General features: G+C 41.6%; 2 protein-coding genes across 4 annotated transcripts; one reads left to right on the top strand and one right to left on the bottom strand.

Moving 5' to 3' along the window:
- The first annotated feature begins 1,009 nt into the window (after positions 1-1,009).
- On the top strand, positions 1,010-22,551 carry LOC118109525 (transient receptor potential cation channel subfamily M member 1). Of its 3 annotated transcripts, none has more exons than XM_035156684.2 (28): positions 1,010-1,144; positions 2,879-3,095; positions 9,677-9,753; positions 10,484-10,679; positions 10,865-11,078; positions 11,385-11,509; positions 11,596-11,767; positions 12,122-12,296; positions 12,401-12,524; positions 14,167-14,239; positions 14,352-14,452; positions 14,757-14,930; positions 15,046-15,180; positions 15,306-15,356; positions 15,476-15,616; positions 15,714-15,743; positions 15,845-16,137; positions 16,380-16,608; positions 16,947-17,078; positions 17,190-17,321; positions 17,429-17,557; positions 18,016-18,267; positions 18,389-18,581; positions 19,161-19,181; positions 19,273-19,417; positions 19,529-19,734; positions 20,263-20,395; positions 20,478-22,551. In XM_035156684.2, exons 2-28 carry the CDS (start codon positions 3,024-3,026, stop codon positions 21,844-21,846), a joined length of 5,094 nt encoding a protein of 1,697 aa, XP_035012575.2. In that variant the 5' UTR covers positions 1,010-1,144; positions 2,879-3,023; the 3' UTR covers positions 21,847-22,551. The 3 variants fall into 3 exon arrangements, with proteins under 3 accessions (XP_035012575.2, XP_035012574.2, XP_035012576.2); XM_035156683.2 differs by having other exon boundaries at positions 2,876-3,095; XM_035156685.2 differs by lacking the exon at positions 1,010-1,144 and having other exon boundaries at positions 2,677-3,095; positions 18,389-18,563.
- Positions 22,079-25,503, bottom strand: LOC118109527 (ras-related protein Rab-8B). The gene is made up of 8 exons (XM_035156686.2): positions 25,169-25,503; positions 24,576-24,636; positions 24,437-24,497; positions 24,263-24,340; positions 23,689-23,778; positions 23,512-23,577; positions 23,369-23,419; positions 22,079-23,276 (listed from the first exon to the last, which is right to left on the bottom strand). Exons 1-8 carry the CDS (start codon positions 25,290-25,292, stop codon positions 23,184-23,186), a joined length of 624 nt encoding a protein of 207 aa, XP_035012577.1. The 5' UTR covers positions 25,293-25,503; the 3' UTR covers positions 22,079-23,183.
- Between the last annotated feature and the right edge of the window lie 524 nt (positions 25,504-26,027).

The raw sequence follows: 26,027 nt of genomic DNA, 5'->3' as shown, positions 1-26,027 counted from the left end.
ACCTCCTCTGCCAACAACAACCTCTTCAGTGATGCTTTCACGTCAGGTTGGATTTACTTTAGATGTCACCTGCCACCAGTGAAGAGATGATAGTATATCAACATCCTGTTTTTGTGGGCTCCAATATCTTCTGTACTCTATATCATTCACTGCAGTTTGTTGAAAATCCATCGTTTGTTGATCAATGCGCCCGTAGTTTCAAATTGTCCGTTTTCCTCAGGCTTCAGTGTCATGTCCACATGTAGATTCATCCATCTGTTTCTGATCTAAGGGGACGGCAGTGCTAAGTAATAGTACAAATAAATAGCCAAAATATACAAAATATGAGTACAGGTAAAAGTACAACATTGACTTTTCTACTTGAGGAGAAGTAAGTACTTCCTCTTAGATATACTTTAAGTATTAAAAGTACTTACTGAGTGAGTACTATCCTCTTATCCTCTTCCATAATGTAACTGTCTACTACATCATTATGGCTGAGTCTCGGCCTCTTCTGAATCCATTCTAGTTGTTTCTTCTATACAAGTGATGCTGCTGCTACAGGCAGAGTCAGATGTGACCAGTTCCCCTTATTGATCACTCTATAACAATACACAAAAAACTTATGTGAATATGTAACGGAATGCTTTGTAAAAATGTAATAGAGTAGACAGTACAAATGCTTGATAATATATGTAGTGAAGTACAGATACATGAAAAATGTACTAAAGTACAGTAATGGGTAAATGTACTTTGTTGCACTTTGACTTCCCCTTTGTATTTTTGGTCAACACCACACTTCAAACTCAGCAGCTCTCGTTGCTTCTGCTCAGCTCAGTGCTGCACCTTCTCCTGCAGATAAATAATCTCCTGCAGTGACACACACACACACACACACACACACACACACACACACACACACACACACACACACACACACACACACACACACACACACACACAAAGCCACCAGCAGATGATAAAGCTCATTTGTGTCTGCTTACGAGGAGAAATTACGCATTATCCTTCATCCAGGCAGACAACACTGAGACACATGGCTGCAATGGACAAGAGAAAAAAAGATGCATGGTGGTTGTTGTTGTTGATCGTTTGTGATTTTGACCTCAAGAAAACATCATCTGACTTTCTTCACTCGCCACAACAGGTACAGTTGCTTCCTGAGGCTTATGTGAGCTTCATTACAGTTTTACAGGATTATTATCTGATCTGAGGCGCTGACATAGACATAGACCGCCCTGCTTCAAGCAGAAGTGGATTTGTTTTTCTCTAAATGTTTTCTCGACAGTTTTGACTGTTGCCATGGAAATTTTCCTTATTTGCCTCCAGCTACAGCTCAATTTAGTAACCAGCAGAGGGAGTCACTGGATTTCTAATTTATCTGATCTGACTCTTTTTCCATCTGTGGCTCAGGAGGTCGGAGGTTTTAGAATAATTTTCAGATTATCTATAACAATATATAAACATATAAAGATTATAAATATACATGTATACAATATAAATGTATATATATATATATATATATGAAGAAAAGAAGAAAATGTAGACATGTATAAATGTATATATATATATATATCAATATATATATATTTATAATGTTTAAATATTTATATATTGTTAAATATATATATACATTTATACATGTCTACATTTTCTTCATGTATGCAGCATCATGTGATAGATCTGTTACATTACAATATATACAATATATTGTTCGGGTTCTTAAATGTAGAGGTCGAGGTTACTTACACATCATAGTCTCTTTTTTAGATACGATAATAATAATAACAATAATAATAATAATACAGATAATGACACAGTAACAAAGTGCAAATTTAAGGTAAACAAAAGGAAACAGTTAAAAATAAACAATAGGTAAATGTTTTAAATCAATTTGAATATCACACAGCAATAGTGCACAAATACAGAAATAATAAAATGTTACAGATGAGAAAAGGGTAAAAACTTGATAAAATAAAACATTGCAAAATGATTTTAAATGATGTTGCATGAGCAGTTGCAACAAGTTCTGTATTAAAGTACCTTACGGCTAATGGTTTCAGGTTTTTTTCAAGCTTTGTTATTTAAAAGCAAAAATAATTGCTCTAATTTGTAAGCGTTGGCTAAATTCAATTTCCTAGTAGGCCATATTAGTTTTATTTTCCATTAATTTCGTTGGTTTTATGTAACAGGTACAACTCTTAACAATACTTAATATCAAGCTGCTTTGAATCTGTGCTGTGATATGACTTTATCCATGTAAAATTCTGCTGTTGAGTGGAAATGAGACAACTCCACTGTTCATTAAATTCTGCTGTGTTCATAACTGTAGTAATCAAACTGAGTGATGAGTCTGATGCTGTCCCTCTAGATTCAACTGTTGTTCAGGGTGTGTGTGTGTTGATTCTGGTGTTTTGTCTCTGCATCACATTTTGTATGTGTGTGTGTGTTTGCACCTTTCTGTTGGGACCCTCCTGTCGTCCCCCTGTCAGACACACTGAGCCTTATCTGCTGGGACAACCTCTGGCTCTGCGCCGGCTAACTTTAGCCTTGCAGCTCTCATGGTCTCTCTCTCTAAGCCTTTTTTGGGGTTGTGGTGTGCCAAAGTAGATTTACCTTCAATAACCATTTATTAAATCTCTATCCATTAGACTCTGAGGCTTCGTAAGAGCCAGCTGCATTAAGCCTGATTATGGGATGCCCGGCAGAGGGAAAGGGTCTATGTGTCAAGTGTGTCATCGAGTGATTTATATCCCTGGCTGGGATCTCTGTCTTGTCAGTCGGGCGTAAGCTGCGGAGAGGAGAGCGAAGCACCGAAGCCTTCAATGATGCTGATGAAACTTTGATGCTTTCTTTTTTCTCTAATGTGTGAACACAGAAGTTGTGGCCATGCCTTGGCTCCTTTAGTGGACATCCAGGGGTTTCTGTGTGTTTCTCATGCTGACGCTGCTGCTGAACCTTGACCTGTCGCCGCTCTCCAAGGATCCCTGTCGAAGTCAGTTTGACTCAAACTGTCCGTCGTCAACATGGACGCCAAGGGCCCGGGCTCCACCTTTAAAAGGTCCTCGCTCAAACGAACCACATCTGGCTCGCAGAAGGTAAGATGAGGTCACATTCAGCAGGTGATTCAGTGTCCCCTGTCTGAGTTAGCTCCAAACTGGAGTGCAATTATTTGTCTTTAAGAGTTTGTTTTATGTTACCCTTTGAGTTCTATTTAATTATATAAAGAGAGTAGAGGTTTAATATCAATGACAAACAACTGGATTTTTATCTTGGCTGCTTTTTGTGAACTCTTGGCGGCTTTTTGTGAAACCACATGATTATTCTGAGAATGACTGGTGCTGCACAGCTTGTGTCACATGGAGCCGTTACTATAGCCAGAGTCCATATTAGGGCCTAACCAATCATTTGAGAGCTTCTGCCCACAGCGTAATGACATGCATCCTTTAGGGCTGTGGGCTGTATATTAGTGAGCACATGGTCTGCACTCCCAGCCCCTGCAAACTTAGTGCTAAGTGGTGTTGGAAGCCGAGCGAGCAGCTCACTCCAGTACACCACTTTAATCCTTCATAATGGCCCAGTATGGAAGACCATGGCTTCGGCAGATTAAGGACTTTTATATCTTTCTAAAGTCTGCTTTCATGTGATTAACACACTCCTATTAACATGTCCTTGAAAGCAAGAAAGATGTGATTTTTATATTCATGCTCGCCTCTAGCTCGAATCCAATGAGCAGTGTATGCTGGGATTACACACACATACACAACACATACACACGCTGACACACACCACAAATTCACTCACTTGATGTCTGTTTTGTGGAAACATCTTACTATAGAACTGCATATATATATAAATTTCTTTCTCTAAAATGTAAAAAGATGGAAGATATACTGAAATATAAAACACATAATGCGTTTCAAACTCAACTTTTGTTGATTAAATGTACCTCCTATCTATAACCATCACCAAAATTTTCCTGTACTGAAACGTTTAGTTTATTACTAGGGCAGATTCTTCACTATGTGGCTAAATCAGCTCCTGATGTACATTTCAGCTGCACATCTGACACTGGCGTCCCTAAAAGTATCCAGTGGGAGAGGGTTTCTATACGTTAATGGAGGCATTATTGGGTGAGATTAATATTCTGTGTACAATCCACAGCCTCTTTATATATATGAGCTTTTACTCCGTCAAGCAACCAGCAATGTCATGGCTCTCCGCTGAATTTTTTATGAGATCGGATATGTTGCTAAATATAAACTCATTGGCAGCACAAACCAGACGGCTGACAGCCAACATTGTCCTTTTTTTTCTGATCATGCATAGTTGTCATGCATGACAGTCTTTAATCGTGGATTTATCTGCTTTATTTAAACGATATACTTCATTATTTACAGTGGGCCGTGGTATGAAGGATGAGGATTTACTCTTCATCCATGGTATAGTGCATCAGAAATTGAAGGCAATATCCCTTGGAAGTGTTTGGACAGATTAGATTTGAGGGTAAAAGTCTCTAACAGAGAGCACATTCAGTTAAATACGTTCACATGATATTACTTTGTCTGTTGCCATAAAGATGCTGCCTGTAAAGTCCCATCTACCCAGCTGACTACTGACCTTTTACCTATTTTACTGAGATATTATATCTAATATGTCAATAGTGAGGAAAGAAATGGACTGAAAGCGTCTTTAGTTTAACGGGTTTGACTGATCAGAGAGAAGTTTTGTATTCAGACGATTAGAAAACCAAATTAACTAAATTAATAAAAGCTGTTCAAGCAACAAAATCAATACAAATCGGACTGAGAAATTCAGCATTTTTCACAGTGCTTTTTGTCTTTGTGTGAGATCATATGACTGTGTGATGTAAGCATCAGGCTCAGGTCAGGTGAGGGCCAAGAATCTTTAAAAAGCTTTAGGATTCAGGTCAGGGTTGAGCATGAATTATACTGGGGCTGTGGGACCAGAGCCGGGCTGAAGCTCTGAGTTTGGTGAAAACTAAGACTTAAAGGAGTAAGAGCCTCAAATGTTGCAGCAAAGACAAGTTAAATGGGTTTATGTCACTGAAGGACAAACATAGAGAAGTTATTGTATTAAATTATGAAGCAGACCAAGTGGAAAATATAAAAGCTGTGGTCTTAGCGAAGGGCAAATCTGTTGATTCTGCTCTGTAGATGGTAAAACTTTTACATCCTATACACTAACACGTCTAAACATGGTGACATGTTAGCAATAGGATGACTCTCTTTATATTTATGCTGCAGAATCAAAGAGTGTTTGAAAAACAGTTCTTTTTAAATATAACCCAGCATGCAAGTCAAACGTTTAATAAAACAACCACTGTCAAAAAAACACTTTTCTTCTAATATGTGACAAGGCCGTCAAACCTCAGCAGATTTATAAATAACCGTCCGTTGCCCAGGTGTTATCTCTACGCCGATTCCATGAAAATCTCCATTTATTCTCTTTTCCTATCAGGGTTTTTCTTTAGGGGAAAAACACAGGGAAACAGTGTCTTTAAAAAACGTCTTATGACTCCCTCAACTCTCGGGGATAATCAGTGACATGTTGGACTCATGTGATGGCTAACTGGATTTTCAAACTCAGAAGCACAATGAGAGCATTTACAAACAGGGCAGAGTGAAAACAGTTAGCTTCACAGTTAAGGCAAATTTGCCTATCCAGAGCTTGTAACTCGAGTTGTGTCGCCTTCTTCCAAATATCTTTCCCCTCAAGTGAAAATACGTAAAAAGGCAGCGCTTTATTCGGTTCACGTGAGATGGACCATGGGTCTGGAATATTTTTTTTTTCGCCAGTGAGGGAGTCTTCATGGGTTTCCTTCCTGTCACATAGCATCAAACTCGAAGCACGTCGCCATTCAATACCAAAGCTGAGCAATTAGTTGCTTTTATCTTCGACCCTGGAGACATCACATTCCTCACAGGACCCCCAAATCCTTTCTGATCTATTTCACTTGTGCTGATGAGGCTTTTGTTGTTCGAATTCCGTCGTTACTGAAATCAATATTCAGAACGAATGATTCCTCGTCGTTCTCTACTTTATAAAGCCACCAACTCGAAACCATGCATCATGTGCATCCCGGTCACATATCAGCATACAGAAATACAGGCATCATTATACCCTTTCCTTAAAACTGCTGGGGCTGAATGGTCCATGTAATTGTAGCTGAACTGGAACAAATGTGCTGTGATTTAGCTGCTCGCTAAGCCGTGGGTCAGGAGACCGGGACCATGTGATTCCAGCGCAGAGAGGCATTAATGTATGGCACACAGTGTATGTGGACTGTAGGTGTCTTCACTTAATACAAACATGGTATTTACAACATTGTGAAACTGGTGGAATGACTTTCCCCAACATACCGAATGATATGCATATTTGCAGTATTGCAGTGGCCTAATATTTAAGAGAAGGAACATTGCATCAAGTACAGCTAATGAAATAGTCATGAATTTGTTTCCTGTGTCCTCCTCAGCAACGCACCACTTCTAATGTTCATCTCACACAGTTGCCTTTTGTTTTCCACCAGCATTTCCTCAGAAAACGGAGCACGTTGGAATGAATGTTGTTTATTGTTCCGGGGCTTGTCTTAAGTCGTGTTAATATGCCTGGCGTGACACAATCTGATCCCACGGTATCTAATTCTTTAAGGTTTTTGCTGCTAAGTGCTCAGAGGCAGCTCGTAACGAGGCGGCTGGCTGCTGACTGGATTTTGGTTTTAATTGCTGTGGTTAATGAGTTTAAGTAAGCTGAAATAACTGCGTCATACTGGCCAAACCCTTCTGGAAATGCGCTTTGTTTTCTCCAGCTATAATTAACAGTGGCCCATGTGCAATTTTTTTTTCAAATTTTTCTACCAGTTGCCAGGACCAAACGGGGCAAGTTGGGGTGGGTGTGTGTGTGTGTGTGTGTGTGTGTGTGTGTGTGTGTGTGTGTGTGTGTGTGTGTGTGTGTGTGTGTGTGTGTGTGTGTGTGTGTGTGTGCCAGGCTTCTCTCTCTCTTTGTCTCCTTGAGACATCAGTCACCGACCTCCCTCGTCTTTTTTCACCAACAAGACTTATTACAGTCGGGCTCAAACTGCTCCTTTCAACCATAAAAGGAGCGATTATCAAACCCTTTCACAAGAGGAAGGTTTTAAATGAGTATCTCCACCTCGGAGCTTTTTAACTCCATCTCAGCTTCCAGCCCACCTAATGCCTTCCTCTGGTTATTTCAGCACGTACCTGAAGCCCTTAATAGTTTTAAACTGATAGGCCACCATGTATAATAAACATAATTCAGTTTAAACTGATTTAAAACTTGAAGTTCACCATGTACAATACACATAATTCAGTTTGAACTCATTAAAAGATCTGAGTGGACATTCCCCTATAAAAAAGAAGCCTAATCCCCCCCCCCCATTTAGCTTTAAAATATTGAAAGTCAAACTGCTGCCTGTATGTTAAATGTAATGTTGTTGTTTGTTAAATTCACCCTGCTGGTTGGGTATTTATTATACATGTGTACTGGAATCTCTTTAACACTATCGTTCTTTGAGGATTAAAAGAGTATTGAATTGCTCCTCTGCTGAGTTTTTCCTTGACACCACAAAAACAAGGTGGGTGGAAATGGAGATTAACTGCAATTAGCAGCGAGTGACCTTGCCCCCAACTGGAGACCAGTCATGTCTTAACAAGGCGCCTTCCAAAAGAATGCCTGCATCCAATTCTCTCAATTATGCAAATTGGGTTGAAATCAAAGTAGTTGGAGGGGGTAAAAACTTTCAAATTAATAGTTGGAGAGCCTCTGAACGACACTGCAGTCCCTGCGTGGTCGGCCGCTCTGCTCTGTCTTCTCACACAAACTAAAGATCTTCCACACTATGAAGTGAACACAAAGAAAGGAGTTTCAACAAATTGGGAGATTAGGGGCCGGGTATCAAAGTAGATTTATTGTGCCTTGTTCAAGCGAAGGATGAAAATACCCTGTGGGCATGGAGAGGTTGGTCATGGGACTCCCAAAAGGATTACCTTGAACTGGAGTCATGAGACTTGGGCGAACAAAGACCCTGCTCACATGCTCATCATATTAACTGGCCCTCATAAAGTGAAGAAGTTTCATGTCCTGTGGGATTCAATAAGAGCACTTGACTGGGAGAGCAGCAGCAGGAGAAAGCTCTGGCAGAGACTCAGCAGACGCTAGACCTCTCCACTCTCCAGGCTTTAACTCCAGCAGCCTTAACGATAGGACTCCGCAGCTCGGACCGAAGACTATCCGTAAGTGCATCTACAATCTACAGCAGCAACTTTTTTTATTTTTAACACTTTTGTGACAGAATTATTTCGATGCTGGCGAGTGGCAGGAGATGTTGTTCGATTTATGGTACCTTGAATCTGAATTTAGATGTGGTGAATGTCAGCAGGGCAGCACAGTTTGAGTTGTGAGTGCTCAATGATGCACGACAACACTGAGATGGAAAATTGCTGAGACAAGACGGACACAAAATAGACGGAAACAACCACAACCAGTTGGTCTTTTAAAAAAATACATCAGGATGGTAGTATTTTTACAAAAACCTGATGGGCAGTATTTGTAATTTACATACACACAGCATTATTGTGTTCTTAAAGGAATAGTTTAAATTGATATATGACACTTATTGACTAAAGAATACTTTGGATTGTGTAGATTAATATTCTTAGTTAAATTAATTGTATCTTCTGATTTAGCAAATCATTACTGACTAATTAAATCTACAGAACCAAGTCATTTTTAGATGACTGTTTGGGATAAAGACAAATTCAAATGAATGAATCTTGTATAATATCAGCTCTACAATATAAACAATATAATGGTTAATATTTCTTTATTTACACAAAAGTGTGTCTTTGCAGTTCTGCCGCAGATCAGCAAAAGAAATCAGAGTATGATATAAAGATTTATATTATAGTTATAGTTCATGAAAAGATTTTGCAATGTATGTGCGGAATATATATATGACAAAGTTGATCTTTTTGCAGCAACCCTCCTGCAGTACCTCCAGAGAGAGAGAGAGAGAGAGCGAGAGAGAGAGAGAGAGAGAAAACAGTAACTCCACTGTGTTGTGGGCACTTGGTGTCACTGGTCACAAGACTGCATTGGAATTTATTTATGTCCGTTCATTTATGCTCATATGACTTCAGATTTATAGATCAAGTTAAATAAAGTTTACTGTTGTTAAATACCTTCTTTTTTTTTGTTTAACTTTTCAGCTTTTGTTTGGACAGATTTGCCTCCAATGCTTCAGTTTTAATTGGTCAACACTGTCAACGACAGCGGCTCTCAGAGCAACGCTCGCTTCGAACTCAGCGCTGCTCATCAAACTTGAGCAGATGATGACAAAGTGTCTAATACCACAGTATCATCAATCTATAATAATCTCAGGAATAACAGAAGATATTTTTGCCTATTGATATTACAAGTCTTATTTGTCTTCTCTGTCATTTTATTAATTTGATTTATTCTTTTTTTTTTTTTTGGGAAAGATACAAAAAGTCCTCATCTTTTAGCCAGGATTACCGCTAAGAGGATTTCCAGAGTGTAACTAAAAAAAAACAGACGGCTGATCTCTCTGTGGTATGACAACTTGTTATGTCGACTAACACCTTCTTTCTTTCTTTCAAAATGTTTCTCTTGACAGGCACAGAAAGCTTGGATTGAGAGGACCTTTCTCAAAAGAGAATGTGTTCACATATTTCCCACCAAGGACCCAACCAGGTAATTCAATTTAATGACTGTTTGTCACTTGTGCTAAACTCAGGTCAGGTTGCAACATCAGCTTTGTCTTTAGTCATTTATAATGAGAGTTTACATTAAGCGCATGATCCCAAACCAACTTATATTTATCTACTTGAAACAGTTTAGGTCAATTATTTTAATTTCACTCAAATTAATTGAGTAGAATATGAAAATAATGTGAATGTCATGCAAGTCTATAGAAAGATCAGTTTTTATAGAATCATGACAATGTTAATAATGTATAAAATATTAATCATGTTTTATACTCATTATGAGTAATGTTTCATTTCTTCCTTTTAATTAATTAAGTAATTCACTAAATCATGAGACCTATGACAGGTTATCAACCATTTACTGAGATTAAACCTGGTTTTTCAGAGTTCATTGTAGGACATGGTTACTATGCTGGGCTCCGAGAACAGGCTGAGAGCAGCCAGGCAGCGCAGCCCTTTGTTCGATGAGGCACATTATTTCCCAGAAATGGGCACAGTCATGAAAGAGCCTGCACAATGTGTGTTTCGAGGAAAAGACACAGTCGCATGGGCACACGAAACAACATTCTTTGACTCAGGTCATTCTCATCCAGTCAACACTTGACAGTGTAACGCTCAGGGATTTCTATGAGAAACAAAGACAGTTTATTTAAGTTTAGACATCAGGGATCAGTTCTGATATTTTAACAGAGTGATTGTTGTTCTGTGATGTCTAGATGTGCCTGTGGTCAGCTGACAACGCAGCACGCGGCCATTCCTCCTGGTGCCAACTCGGTAGAGGAAACGAACCAGCTGGTGCAGCTCGACACCCCAAAGGATAAATGGACGTTGTTAAAATACACCAGAACGTACCCAACAGACGCCTTTGGCCTAATTGAGTTCCAGGGTGGAGGATTCATCAACAAGGCCATGGTGAGTCTCAGCTAATGGAAAATAATGTCTGTGTTGAATGTAGATGGCGCTGTAAGAGGTTCTAAGAGATGTGAGTGGACGTGATGTGGCCAAGAGTAGATGAAGTGACAATGTGGTTTCATTTCAAATAAGTCTCAATGCAATATGTTTTAATACAAATCAAATACTTTTTTTTCCTAAACTAGTACATCCGGGTTTCCTACGACACGAAGCCTGACAACCTGCTGCATCTGATGGTGAAGGATTGGCAGCTGGAGCTGCCCACGTTGCTCATCTCTGTTCATGGCGGCCTCCAGAACTTCGACCTCCAGCCCAAACTCAAGCAGGTGTTTGGCAAAGGCCTGATCAAAGCTGCGGTCACCACTGGAGCGTGGATCTTCACGGGCGGAGTCAACACGGGTAGGACACTGACGGCTCAGGACAATGCTTTTAATGTTCCCTTAACAAACCATTTGTGACATTAGAAGATTACCTTTGTTCTAAATTGTCATTACATAATACAAATTCTGCAATTTCCTAGGGGAGATTTGACCAGCCTATTGTCACAGCTTAAGCTCTATAATTAAAGCTTCTGTGGAAAAATTGAGCGCAAAAGACAATCAGCGGGTCTTCCAGTGTGTCCCATGATGCAGCCCCATTAGGCAGTTGAGAGCGTCATTATCCATGAGGCTGTGTTTAACAATATATTATATTATTACAACTCAGGGGTGATCCGTCATGTGGGAGATGCCTTGAAGGACCACTCCTCCAAGTCACGAGGGAAGGTGTGTGCAATTGGAATTGCTCCATGGGGGATCCTGGAGAACAAAGAGGACCTCATTGGGAAAGATGTAAGAACATCTGCAGCTGCATTTCATTTCTTAAACCTTCATGCAAATGTTTCTTCTTTTAAACAGATTTCTTCCTTCGTTTGCAGGTAACCAGACCCTATCAGACGATGGCAAACCCCCTGAGCAAACTGGCTGTGCTCAACAACAGCCACTCCCACTTCATCCTGACTGACAACGGCACCTGCGGGAAGTATGGCTCTGAAGTCAAACTGCGTCGACTGCTGGAGAAGCACATCTCCCTGCAGAAGATTAACACTCGTAAGTCACACGGTGCTGCACACACGTAATGAAACATGCTCCTACATCCTCCTTGTTGTGTGACTGTGAGACACTCTTGTTGGACGCGTGGGCAGAGAGCTCCTCTGTGACCTGTGGGCTTCCCTTTGTCATCCTATGCCTGGAGCTTGGTTAAGGCAGGGACAGCAAAGGGATGCTCAGCCGTCACCACTGACTTCACCACCTCCCTCCTAAGGTTTTGCCTGTTGACACATCACATCGACGTTTTGTTTGCTCAACGTTTGACTCTCAAAGTTCTGTTATCATAAGGTTGAGTGATAAAAACAAATGGATGGGTTTTCAGCGACAGACTATTTATTTTTTGCTGTTTTCCAGGTCTGGGTCAGGGCGTCCCCCTGGTGTGTCTGATTGTGGAGGGAGGCCCCAACGTGATCTCCATCGCCCTGGAGAGCCTGAGAGACGATCCTCCCATCCCCGTGGTGGTGTGCGACGGCAGCGGCCGAGCTTCTGACATCATTTCCTTCGCGCACAGGTTCTCAGAGGATGGAGGGTGAGATTTTAGACGATGAGTTCTCCTTCTTTATGTTCACATTACTCTTCTGGTTAAAAGGCTGAAATGTTCCTTCTCCCCCCCCACCCCCCCACACCCTCCAGCCTGGTTAATGATGACGTCCGAGACCAACTGTTGGTGACTATTCAGAAGACCTTCAATTACACCAAAAGCCAATCGCAGCAAATCCTGCTCATGGTAATGGAGTGCATGAAGAAAAGGGAGCTGGTGAGTAGGAGAATACAAGCGATGGATGATGTGTTAATATCTCCAGGCTCCTTGTATTTCACAGTTATCCTGTATAGGAAAAATAACTTGTCTGTGTCAATAAATAAATCATTTGTTGTGAAACATCTGGTCTCCATCGTCATTCATCCATTCCACTCATCTGTGTGTTTCCATTAACATATTGAATAAACATAATCCCCACAACCTGCCTGTCATCTCTCCTCCTTGTCGTGGTCATGGCATGTAATCCGGGTCATTCGCAGCTTCACCGCCGACCAGTAATAAATGCTCATGCATAAGTGCAAAGCTGCGAGGTGGTGGCTGATGTTCGATTTCTGCCAAGTTTAGAGTATTTATTTTGATGTAAACAATGCAGCTCGGCGCTCATATGATGAAGCAAGTGATGGGTCTCCACAGATAGCAGATTAACCCCCCTGGCCAAGAGTGTTTCTCAGAAGTGTTTGATGGGAGACCTTGGTGCATAAATAGCGGCGCCATTTGAGGATCCGCAGCAGATTTCCACGTGATGTGATTAGTAGTTTGTAATACCCGGGATATATAATCTCCAGACTCTATACATTTGGGTGGGAAAGATCAGAGCACACTACCACTGCTTAGCAGAGGCTCTTACTTCATCCATTCATGGTAAACATGCAGCACACAGATGGAGGAGAGGATCCATCTCCCTAATCCTCAGCCAGGTTACTCTTTCTCTCCACTCCCCAGGCTTTTCTTTTTCAGGGCCCAGAGTGCTATCTCTTCACCAGTGACTTTGTGTCCTCTATCCCTGGTGTATTAGTCTGCCTAATGCTCCAACACACTCAGATAAGCAACTTACACAGCTTTTTTTTTCAAAGATCAAGCTGCTGCGGCCTTTTTTTCCCCCCATGTGCCATTTAGTTCTCACTGATACCCGACCCAGACAATGTGGCAGAACTTTATACACAACTAAGAGGCCCCATCATTGCCTGCTCTTAATCTAAAGTGCCATGACTAACCTACAGGTGAATCAGTGTCACTGTCTAGGCCCTGCTTAATCCTCTCATCCTAAATGCATGTGAACAGCTGGGTTAGACAAACTGAAAACACAGACTTAGAGAGCTGAAATTTGCAATGATGTTACACCAGGACACATCATTTAACTGAATTTGGAGTTCACTGTCTCCCTGTTTGCATCCTGCATCTGTCTGGAAGAGCAACACAAGTCTTCAGTCCTGATGCTGACGTTAACGGCCGGTTATAGACACATCTCGAGACCAGCTCGGAGATCTCTGGCACAGTGCCGCATATTCATGCCAAGCTAATTCCATTCACCACGGCTGCACATGTGACAGGGCCGTCAGCGTAACTTCATTTGATATAGTCGAGCCTGTAACAAGGAAAGCACTATCACTGTGTCTGACGAATAAAGGAGCTGTTAGCGTGTGAGGGGTCAGCCACAGAGTGCTGCAGCGAGAGGTCCTGCTGAAACAGTGTCCCACCAGTTCACTCCACATGTTTGTGAGCGATACTGACAGTTATACACATTCATCTGTTCATTGATTCACCAATTCGTCTATCCAGTTTGTTAAGAAACATATCCCACCGTCACATGACTGCTGCAACCGTTCCTCCTCTCTTTTAATTTTTCTCCCACATGTAGATCACAGTTTTTCGAATGGGTTCTGAGGGACAACAAGATATTGAAATGGCCATTCTCACAGCCTTGTTAAAAGGTATTTTCTGGTGATACGTCACAACAATATTGGTGCTATTGCAGCACAGCACGTACTACATACCATCTCTTCTTTCTGTCTTCCCTCTGTTCCTCCATTCCTTTTGCTTCAGGCACCAATGCTTCAGCAGCAGATCAGCTCAGTTTGGCTCTGGCCTGGAACAGAGTGGATATCGCACGCAATCACATCTTTGTCTACGGACACAATTTACCCGTGAGTGGTGATCACATCTGAATAATGTGAATAAATGATTCCAAATGACTGCAAAGTCATCAATGATTGTTTTTGTTTGTTTTATATTTGAAATAGAATACAAATGCTTCCAACGTGTTCTCAAACTTTGGCGGAAAGACAGAGGAACTTTGATTGAACTGAATGGTGTTTCTCTTATACACAAAAATTCAATGATTTAATAAACAAGAAATATTTATAACAAAAGGCGAAGATTGAAATGTTCTGTGAATGTTTGTTTGAAGAAGAGATATAGCGTTCCTCCCCTCTTATTCCTTGTGGTCAGCCTGCCGGAATGATGACCTCCACTACATCTACAGCCATGACGCAGGAGAAGCAGAGGAGTCCCGCCAGCGCTCCTCGCAGTAAGACCCGGGGAAAGAAGGGCAAAGGGAAAGGAAAGGCAAAGCCTGAGCCTCCAGAAGAAACAGACCCCAGGAAGTTGGAGTGTATTCGTTGGGTAAGAGCAGGGTTCACAACAAAAACTTTACTCATGATTGAAATGTGAGTAAATAGATTGAAGGCCGTGTGGTGTAAATAATAATCGGCTTGTGTCTCGTGTTGACTTCTCCCAGGTGAACTCTCTGGAGCAGGCGATGATGGATGCTCTGGTGCTGGACAGAGTGGACTTTGTCAAACTGCTTCTTGAGAATGGTGTCAATATTCACCACTTTCTCACCATTCCCAGACTGGAGGAGTTATACAACACGGTGGAGATGACACACCGCAGCGAAAAAATTCAATAAATAAAAAGAAACCAAATCTGAATGCAGGTCTGACAAATATGAAACAGGTTGACACTCGCCTCTCCTCCTCTTCTCTTCTCTTCTCTCAGAAACTAGGCCCGGCTAACACCCTGCATGCTGTGGTTAGGGACGTCAAAAAGGTACAAATGAACTCTCCTGGAGCATTAATCGTTAATGCATAATGTTTGACTATTTAGATCATATCAGGTTTCATCTTCAGACAGCAGTTTTGTTAAATATGACTCTGGTGAATTTGCAGGGAAACCTTCCTCCAGATTATCAGATCACTCTGATTGACATTGGTCTGGTGCTGGAGTACCTCATGGGTGGAGCGTACAGGAGCAATTACACCAGGAAGGCTTTCCGTAACCTCTACAATAATTTGTATGGACTAAAAAGGGTACGCGTGGTTGGAAGAAAATAAATGACAATGACTTGCTCATTATATTAAGTGACATCTGATATTGATTATCACGTTTTCTTTCCTCCTCTTGCAGCCAAAAGCTCTAAAGCTCCTTGGAATGGAGGTGAGGTTTCCTTTACAACTCTGTCAGTTAGCTGAAACAACAACTCACACATACAGCAGAATAATCGATCATCTTCATTTTATTTTCAAAAACTTTATCAGGACGATGAACCCAGGACCAAAGGCAAGAAAAAGGCAAAAAAGAAGAAAGAGGAAGAAGTTGAAATCGACGCGGATGACCCTGAGGTCTGTCGTTTCAAGTTCCCCTTCCACGAGCTGATGCTGTGGGGGGTGCTGATGAAGCGCCAGAAGATGGCGCTCTTCCTCTGGCAACGTGGAGAGGAGGCCATGGCAAAGGCCCTGGTGGCTTGTAAACTATACAAAGCCATGGCTCATGATTGCTCTGAGAGTGAACTGGTGGATGACATCTCCCAAGACCTGGAGAACAACTCCAAGTCAGTACAGATAACGTCTCTCACATATGGTTCACTTGTTGGTTAAAAACAAAAAGGTGCCTATCACTCTCATTTTAACACCTTTATGTTGGTTTCCAGTCCACTACTCTAACTTCTCTCTCGCCTCTCACAAGTCTGCATTAAAATATCTATATTTCTATATAACATATAAAGCATATTACTCAAACTGTTTGGAGAAGTGCTGAGTTGAAATAATTGTCATTGTTCTTTCCCCTTCACAGAGAATTTGGCCAGTTGGCGTATGAGATGTTAGATCAATCCTACAAGCATGATGAGCAGGTGGCCATGAAACTCTTAACATACGAGCTGGTAAACTGGAGTAACTCCACCTGTCTGAAGCTGGCTGTGGCTGCAAAGCAACGCGACTTCATCGCCCACACCTGCAGCCAGATGTTGCTCACTGAGATGTGGATGGGTTGCTTAAGGTTCGGCAAGAATCCAGGCCTAAAGGTTGATAACACAATTTTTTTTCCTTTCAAGCAATCATAAAAAAGTTTTTAAAAATGAGACTCAATAGGTCTCATTCCTCCGCCAAAGCCCAACAATCCCCCTTTAAATTTAATCAAGTTTCAAGAAAATCAGTACAGTAGTTGTGGTGTAATTCTGCTCTCAGAAAAACAGTGAAAAGGAAAACATAACCTCCTTGGCAGAGGGAACGATAGCAGTGACATCAGTAGTTGTAATACTTCTCCCAGTAGTGGAATCACATTGGAGTAAAACATATCACTGTAAACAAGAAAAAAACAAAAAATCACTTTGTCTTGTAAAAACTGAACATTTTCTTTAAGGTTATTCTGGGAATCATCTTTCCTCCTATGATTCTACTGTTGGATTTCCGTCTTGGCGATGATGCATCCTATCACGCACCTGACAGCAAAGACAAGGGAAAAGACAAGGACGACGACGCAAAATCCGGCAAGGTCCAGGATCATGCTGCACTTGTCAGATTAATCAGTTTTTACATCTTGTTAATAAGCCATTTTTGTCAAAGATGAAAGATGATGAACTGAGAGATTGTTCTTGCATTATAGGATCCCAATTCGGATGCAACTTCCCGAAAGGGAGACGAAGAGGAGGGTAGCACGCACGTCCGCAAAATTCCGATTGGCAAAAGGATCTTTGAGTTTTACGACGCACCCTTCACCAAATTCTGGTTCAACACGGTGAGTTCCCTTTTGGTGCATGAGACAAATTATAGTGAGCATTTACAAAAAATGTCTAACTTACAATAAAAAATGTCTAACTTATAACGTTTGTCTTCTTCCAATAGATTTGCTATCTGGGATATTTGATGCTGTACAACTACATAATCCTGGTGAAAATGGAGCGATTGCCATGTTTACAGGAGTGGACTGTCATTGCATACATCATCACGCTTGGCGCTGAAAAAGTCAGACAGGTAAAAAGGACAAGATATTGTCAGTCTGATCCACAGACGGTATATAAAGATGAGCGACATGAGAGTGAAGCCAAATTCTCTTGATTGCCACCTGGTGGTTGGTTGCAGTATAGGCCAACAAACAACCCTGGCTCCTCCATGTTAGTGGATGGGACATGGGCCAAACTAATTTTGATTAGTTACTTGGTGCTATAAAGCCAGGGTGATTATGTCATGATTGACAGCTGACCTCAATACTTGGGCTCCACACTACTATCACCTCTGTGCAGACTCTGACTCCAAATGACATCAAAAGCACAAGATGGCGGCACCTTTATGCAGGATATTTTAAGTTAAATTTTCCTACTAGAGGAGAAAGTGGAGACATGACATCTTTATTTATGAACAGTTTATGGTCTGATCAAGTTCAAGTAACTATGTGTGTTAAAGATCACTTGTGGTCTCTGAACTGTGTCTAGATTCTGATGTCAGAGCCGGGAAAGCTGAGACAGAAGATAAGTGTGTGGATGGAGGAGTACTGGAACATAACAGACATGGTCGCCATTGCCACCTTCCTGTTTGGGCTTATGCTTCGGCTGCAGCATGAGCCTTACATGGGCTATGGCCGAGTCATCTACTGTATAGACATTATCTTCTGGTACATTCGTGTCCTGGACATCTTTGGAGTCAACAAATACCTGGGACCCTATGTGATGATGATCGGGAAGATGGTAATAACCTTAAGTGTTTTAATTAAATCCTATGAAAGTCACGTGACAGACATGATACATAACTAACAGAATAAACAGCAGTTCTCATGGAGTTCAAATGTTTGTTCCTCTTTATTTTCAGATGATTGATATGATGTACTTTGTAGTGATCATGCTGGTGGTGCTCATGAGCTTCGGGGTGGCTCGGCAGGCCATCCTTCACCCAGATGAGGAGCCGACCTGGCGCCTGGCCAGAAACATTTTCTACATGCCCTACTGGATGATTTATGGAGAGATTTTTGCGGACTCGATAGACCGTAAGACTAGAATTCATAGTAAGATTCTGTTTCCTGATTCTAGGCAGATGATCAGCGTTAGATAAATGTATTTGTCTAATTCTGTGAAACAATATGTTATGCTAGGACCTCTCATACTTTGTCTCCCTCTGCTGGTAGATTTATAATAGGCTCTGTCTTAAATGCATGTCCATAATTTTGCATTGAGGGAGAGTAGAATAGGTATCATTATCTCATGCCCCGGCATAATGATCATCTGCCTTCAAGTTCTGTCAGTTTCTTCTGTCAGGGTGAAGGCAATACGCAGCAATTAAAAAAAAACAGAATTATCTGGGTTATTATATAAATATGAATATTTAATCATGTTTGATGCTCCATGTATTTAAGACTAATGCTCCACAGCTTTAAAAAAAATGTCAACGAGGCTGTGAAATATGAAATTGGATCTTTGTGAAAAAGTGAAAAAACATGCTTGCCTCGCTGGAAAGTTGGAGAAACATTTTGATGATGCACGTCAGCTTGACCTTGACAGAAGCGAGATATGAAAATCCAACATTTATTGATTTTAACGCTTTCTACGTGTTTTTGCTTGACTCTGCATTTCTCGGATTTCTCTAGTCTATGCAATGGAAATCAACCGTAAGTTCTTTTTAAGTCACTTATGTAATTCCAATCAATTATCTAAAGTTCTCGGAATAAATTCAACAGCTGTAACCTCCCTTCCCCACAGCTCCGTGTGGTGAACATTTATATGACGAAGATGGAAAGAAACTGCCTCCCTGCATCCCGGGTGCCTGGCTCACACCTGCTATTATGGCCTGTTACCTTCTCGTCGCAAACATTCTTCTGGTCAACTTGCTCATTGCAGTCTTTAAGTAAGTATATGTTCCAGTATCTGACTGCTCTGGTATTTTACATAAAACATCAACTGCACAGTTATGGTTTATACTCATTTTTATATACTCACTTTTTTTCCTGTTCCACAGCAACACCTTCTTTGAGGTCAAGTCCATTTCCAACCAGATATGGAAGTTCCAGAGATATCAGCTGATCATGACCTTTCATGACCGTCCCATCCTTCCTCCGCCTCTCATCATCTTCAGCCACCTCTACATCATCTTCAGCCGGCTGTGTCGTCGGTGTGCCACGAAGAAACAAGAGGGAGAGCTGGATGAGAAGGACCGAGGCCTCAGTTAGTTTCCTTTAACAATTAAAAAAACGTATCCCTTAACCTTTAATATCAAGATCTTAATCTTATCCTGGCTCAATAAAACTAATCCGATCATGTTTTAGCTCATTGACATTTAGATCAGTCTTAGACTTGTAGGATGCATGAAGGCAGCTATATCATTGTAACATGCAGAATTTAACTGCACAACAGCTGTTAACAAAGATAACAGGGTCTGCAACGCTTGTAATAGATTATCCATGTTGCGTTCTACAATGGTACCCGAGGCTGATGCTGATTGTTTACTAGCAAACGGTTACGAGTGTCCCACCTCTCCATTTATGCCCGTCCAGACAAAAACACAGCCCCAATCTAAAGCGGTTTGGGGCTGTGTTTTTGCCTGGACAAAACTTATTTTTTGTAGCTCTAAATCTCCGGAGTAGTATGGATGCAAGGCATATACGTAGCACAATTGATGCATTATCAAAAAAAACATAGTAGCGTAGATGTAGCCTCAGTCTGACTAAAAGTGTTGGGCTTTGTTTCTACCAGAGCTCAGGCTGAATCCAGAGGAGTTAAAAAGTCTCTACGAGTTCGAAGAACAGTGTGTGGAGGAATATTTCCGTGCAAAAGAGGACCAGCAGCAGTCCTCCAGTGACGAACGCATCAAGGTTACCTCAGAAAGGTGAGCCTCCTTTGTGTACAGACATTTCTAAACACCAGTTCCAGGAAATACATACATACATTTCGTTTGTGTTTTGTGGCAGAGTTGAGAATATGTCCATGCGTCTGGAGGAGGTAAATGAGAGGGAGAACACTATGAAGGCCTCTCTTCAGACCGTGGATCTGCGTTTGGCTCAACTGGAAGAGATCCACGGACGAATGGCAGTCGCCCTTGAAAAACTTGCAGGTGTGGACAGACTGGAGCTGACCAGAACCTACTCACGAAACTCCTCAGTGTGCGACCCGTCCTCTCTCCTTCGTCAGGGCAGTATTAACAGTGCCGATGGTTACAGCCTTTATCGTTTCAACATGGACATGGAGGAGTTTGCACAGAAGCAGAAGGACACCGATGAGATGACCAAAACTGGTCTAGAGAGGCAGAGGAGTCTGCGGCAAGCCTCCAGTGCTCTCAACACAAAGGATGGTGGTCAGACCTTAGATGTTGCAGGTTTGGAGAGATCGAGGCCCAGCTCTTGTGTTGACATTCTCATATCTCCATGTGAACAAAAGCCTGCTTCTGCAGCATCAAGTCAAGAGACCATAACCAACATAAAAGGCAGCACATTGCTGATAGACAGCCTAACTGACAAGGATAGACTAAAACCTTCTTCCTCTCCAAAAAGGACCAAATCCTTGAGGTACTATCCGGTTGAAGACCAACCCACATCTCCTTTGACGAAGAGGAGGGCTATGAGCACCATCATTATCAGCCCTCCTGATGAACCAGCTGAAAAAACGAAAAAAGGCTCCATGCTGTTGGGAGCGTCCTCTTCTCCAAAGAGAACTGAATCTTTGAGATACGTCCCCACTGAAACCCAGAGTCAAACTTCTCCTATCACAAAGAAGAGGGCAATGAGCAGCATTATCTACAACCCAGCAGAAGCAGGTGACCATGTGCTGCAGACTGCAGACTACAGGTCACTGGTGGAGCAAGTAACTAAAGCGCCAAATCAGTGGCCGGGAAACTTAGAGTATCAGGTGCACCCCAGCACTTTGGGGCATTTGCCTAAGGTATCAACAGTCAGGACTCTTGCCCAGCAGTTTCAAACTAGCGCCGCCCCTGCAGTGCTTGAAAAAGAGGAGAAAAGTCTGACTGATCCAAGTCCTTCAGAAAGCGAGCGGGCGGCAGAGCCCATGCCAGATCAAACCAAGATGAAGGCGAAGAGAAACCTCTCAGACGCCACTGAGTATCTGACTGTGGCTGATGCAACTTACTTGCCATCTAACAGGTCACAGAGCTGGAATGCAAGCTTGAGGAAAACAAAGAGCTTGATGGTTTGCAAGGAGCCCGGAGCCTCCAGCAGCGAGAGAGACCTCACTGAAGTCCACAGGGTGGCAGATGACGGAGGGGAAGATGTGGGGAAGAAGATGGAGGCAGAGAAGAGCGAAGATGAAGCACAGGAAAAGAAATGAGAGCTACAAAGAGAGGAGGTTGATTAGAGCAGAAATAGGGGACAAAAAAACAGAATGAGGAAGGTATTTGAGAGGAAGAGGAACTGCGAGGCGTGTTACAGCCAGAGGCCACTGATGTCTATGAAACAATGTTCACAACCACGACCTAAACTTGATGATAATGATTACTAAACTCTCCAATCTTGCAGTAAATGTTAACCGTTGTTGCAAAATAGTGAAAACCAACATAATATTCTCTTTTGAAGATCCACTTTCTTTACTGTCTCTTTTCATTGGTGTAACATACAGTAGCTTACGAAGACAATCATTCACATTACAGCTTTCCCATGTCATTGTGTTTTCACTGTAGAGACGAAAAGGGCAACATGTTTGATGTCTACAGTTTAGGTGAAACTAAAGGATATATACAACTCTTAATAATCACGTGTACACAATGTGAACAGCAAAAACATGAATGTCCTATATATGGTTGACACTTTGAAATACAGTCTGTAAACATTTTTGAGATATAATGTATAATGTGCTCAATAATGTCCCACTCTGAGGCGTCCCTACAGCTTCCATGCAAATACTGACAACTGCATAACAATATGTATTAAGTACATCTTCCAAGAAACAAAGAACCTTTTCCTTTCATTTTGTCACACAAACCTGTATAAATAAAGGTTCTGTTTGAAAAGAATAAATAAAAATTGAGAGAATACAGTAGGTTGTTGTATGTATACATACTTTTGTCTTTTCTTAAACAATACTGTAAGTCCTTCTATAGGCACACATGAGCAAGCAGAAATGCTGCAAGTGCAACAGGAGACCAAGCTTATTAATACACAGTAATTCACACAGACAAATACAATCAGTGCTGAGACTTACACAATCATCATATTAAATAAGACAGTAGGTATCGTGGATAAAATGATGCTACAGTATATGAAAAAAAGATTTTTTTTCCCACATCGTTTTACATTTTTACGACAACTATGTGTAACTGAGATATTGTAATGAATATTTTCCACCAGAGGTATCATGAATGCCGACAGAATCACGGCCCCCTGTGAGCAGGTACTGATGGCCAGCTACAAACCACTGCTGATGATCACGCACAAGTCTTATCACGAGGCCAATTACAGTATCGAGCCTCATTCCTCTGTGATGCTCCTCTGCTCATCAGATCACGATGGCATCTCAACCACTCATTACACTGGGAGCTTCATGACAGCAGTAAGGCTCTCTGTTTATGACCAGTGCTGCCGCTGCTGTGAGGACATTGAGGGGGCAGTGACGCTCCAAAATAGCAAAGTCACACAGGCTGTGAGCTGCGAGCGCTACAGAGGAGCAGCCTAGAGGAGCGAACATTTGAAGAACTTAATCCTCCTTGACTTTTTCTCTGAGATCTTGACCAGTTTGCCTGACCCTCCGGCACCGTTGTCAGTCTAGAACGGGGAGAAATTGAATAAATACAGTATTAAACAAGTGAGCCTTCACACATTGTAGAATCTATTAAAAGAAACTCTTAATCACTTACTGTCTTTGAGCTCAGATTATGTAATATGTCTCTTCCCATGGTATAAAAAGCCTTGAGTGACAGAAAAAAAGATCAAATGTTAACTGCAAATACATTATCACTCATGTTACGTGACACTTCCAGGGTTAAACATTTCTGCTGACCTCCTCCACGTTTAAACCAGACTTTGCACTGGTTTCCAAGAACTTCACTCCGTAATCAATAGCCAGCTAAGTGAGATGAAAAAAAATTGCAATGTTAGTGTCACTCAGTGCAAACTGGAAAAGTGCACCTTACTGGTTTGAGACTGATTTTAGTAATGAGCGGCTGCAGAGACTCACTTTTTCTCCTCTGTCTTTCGACACCTGTCGCCTGTCATTCATGTCACATTTGTTGCCCAAGACCATCTTCTCCACATCAGACGAGGCATGCTGGGAGAAATGAAAAGATTATTTATGCAAAGTATGTTGCTCAGAACAAGGACAATGTCAACAGCACTTGTAACAAAAATAAATACATTTTTTGCAAAAGATTTTGTTTAACTATTAATATTAGGTAATGGTGCTATATGCAAGTTTTCTCTTCCGCCACACGTGGTTTCTTTGGTTCCAGCTTTTACATGGACAAGAGGTATACCCTGTGAACTGTGATACGTCTTCAGACTACAGTGACTCGTTATTAGAAAGTAACAAGCCGCAACAAGACTCTCTGGTTCAAATGCTAACTTCAGCAGAAGCACACATCCCTCAACAGCATCCATCAATAGAAACTGATTTTGTGAGTAAAGGGATACAATTTTATGCTGAACTTGCCATGTTTCTGGTAGATTGGTAGATACACAACTGTTAATGCTGTAACATTGCTATCTAGCAAAAGCAAAACCGTACATACAACCCTTTTAAAGCGAGAGCTCACCTCTTCAATATTTCTGATCCAGTTTTTTATGTTTTCAAAGGACTTCTCATTGCTGATGTCATAGACCAACATGATACCCTGTGAAGAAAAACAACCTCAGAAAGAATTTCCAAACCCTGATATTTTTGGTAGACACACAGTGAGGAGGTGTGGGATGATGAAGGGAGGACTTACCATAGCACCTCTGTAGTAAGCTGTGGTGATGGTGCGGAACCTCTCTTGTCCTGCAGTGTCCCTAAGAACACCAAAGCAACAATGTCAGTTATCAAATTAGCCAGATACACGTCACACTTGCATTTACAAAGACACTTACCAAATCTGAAGTTTGACTCTCTTCCCATCCAGCTCTATTGTTCTGATTTTGAAGTCTATCCCTGTAATAGAATGAACACAAACAGGCAGCGCTGCATGAGTTGATGTTTGCTGCATCCATTAGTTGCATGAAGGATGCAACTAATGATCGTGAACGGTCACATGTCTATGATGCTTAGGGACAAATTATCCATCCTATATGTCAGCCTGCTGAAGGACGTAATTTAATTTCACAGCAAATGTAGCTGCAACGAAACTAACGAGGATATAACGGCATCAAAACTGTTCTCAAAGGCTTCACATTTCAATAAGGTTTCCGACGGTTGAACATCATGACTACAGTTTTGATCTCGTTCTACATCCAGGTCTAATGATGCCTCTGAAGCATCAAGGACAGGAGCTCATCACTAGTTCCCATTGTCTTAGTCTTATGCTGCATTTAACGATGCACGTCTGTGCTAGTATCAAAATGCGTTGCTGTCTCTGCATACATTCAACCTACATTAGAGCAATGGCAGCAAAGCAGCGCAACCTGTGAATATGGGCATGCATTACGGCAGATGTGTCCCGAGGGGCGGCTGCAGGGGTGTTCACCTATTGTGGATATGAAGGTGGTGTTGAAGGAGTCCTCGCTGAATCGGAACAGCAGACATGTCTTGCCGACTCCGCTGTCTCCGATCAGCAGCAGCTTGAACAGGTAATCGTACGTCTTCGCCATTTGAACGCAGCATGAAGTCCAACGTGTTCGATGTGAAACAGGCCGAGACGCTCCGGGATCCCCCCTCAGCTGTCTGTGTGTGACAGAGCGCCAGACCGGTGCTGTGGCGTCACTGCCCGCGTTGCATTGTGGGCAATGTAGTTTGAGGTACGGTGGCCCCCGAAGCGCAAATCGCAACAGCACATCAAAGACACACAACAAAGCCCAAAACATAACGACATTAATTTCACACTAAACAGGAAGTCAGCTGCTGCCGACAAACTGTTCATTATTTAACAGCAAATGTTACAAAACAAATCTCAAATCACAAGCTGGTTGTTTCCTTATTCGCTGTGGTGTTTTCCCATTGTGTTTTCTTTAATGCCTTTGCGTTTTGTAATTTGTTGTGTTTTCCTATTTACCATTGTGTTTTCTTAATAACTGTTGTGTTTTCTTATTTGCCTTATTGATTTCTTATTTGCTATTATGTATTCTAGTTTACCCTGGTATTTTGTTGTAGTGTTTTGTTTTGCTATTGTGTTTTCTTATTTGACGTTGGGAATTTCTTTTTCGCCATTGTGTTTAGTTTTTTGGCTTTTTTTTGTTGTGGGTTATTTATATGTTGTGCTCTCTTGTATGGTGTAGTGATTTATTGCTGGGTTTTGTAAATTGGCACCAAAAAAAAGGACAAAGTGCTGCAGAACTACACGTAGCCTAATAATATTTGCTTTTTTCCCCCCTTCTATTGAACCACTT

This window comes from Hippoglossus stenolepis, chromosome 5, assembly GCF_022539355.2.
Source record: "Hippoglossus stenolepis isolate QCI-W04-F060 chromosome 5, HSTE1.2, whole genome shotgun sequence".
In the NCBI taxonomy this organism is placed as follows: Eukaryota; Metazoa; Chordata; class Actinopteri; order Pleuronectiformes; family Pleuronectidae; genus Hippoglossus; species Hippoglossus stenolepis.
This window is presented reverse-complemented; position numbering and strand designations above follow the sequence as displayed.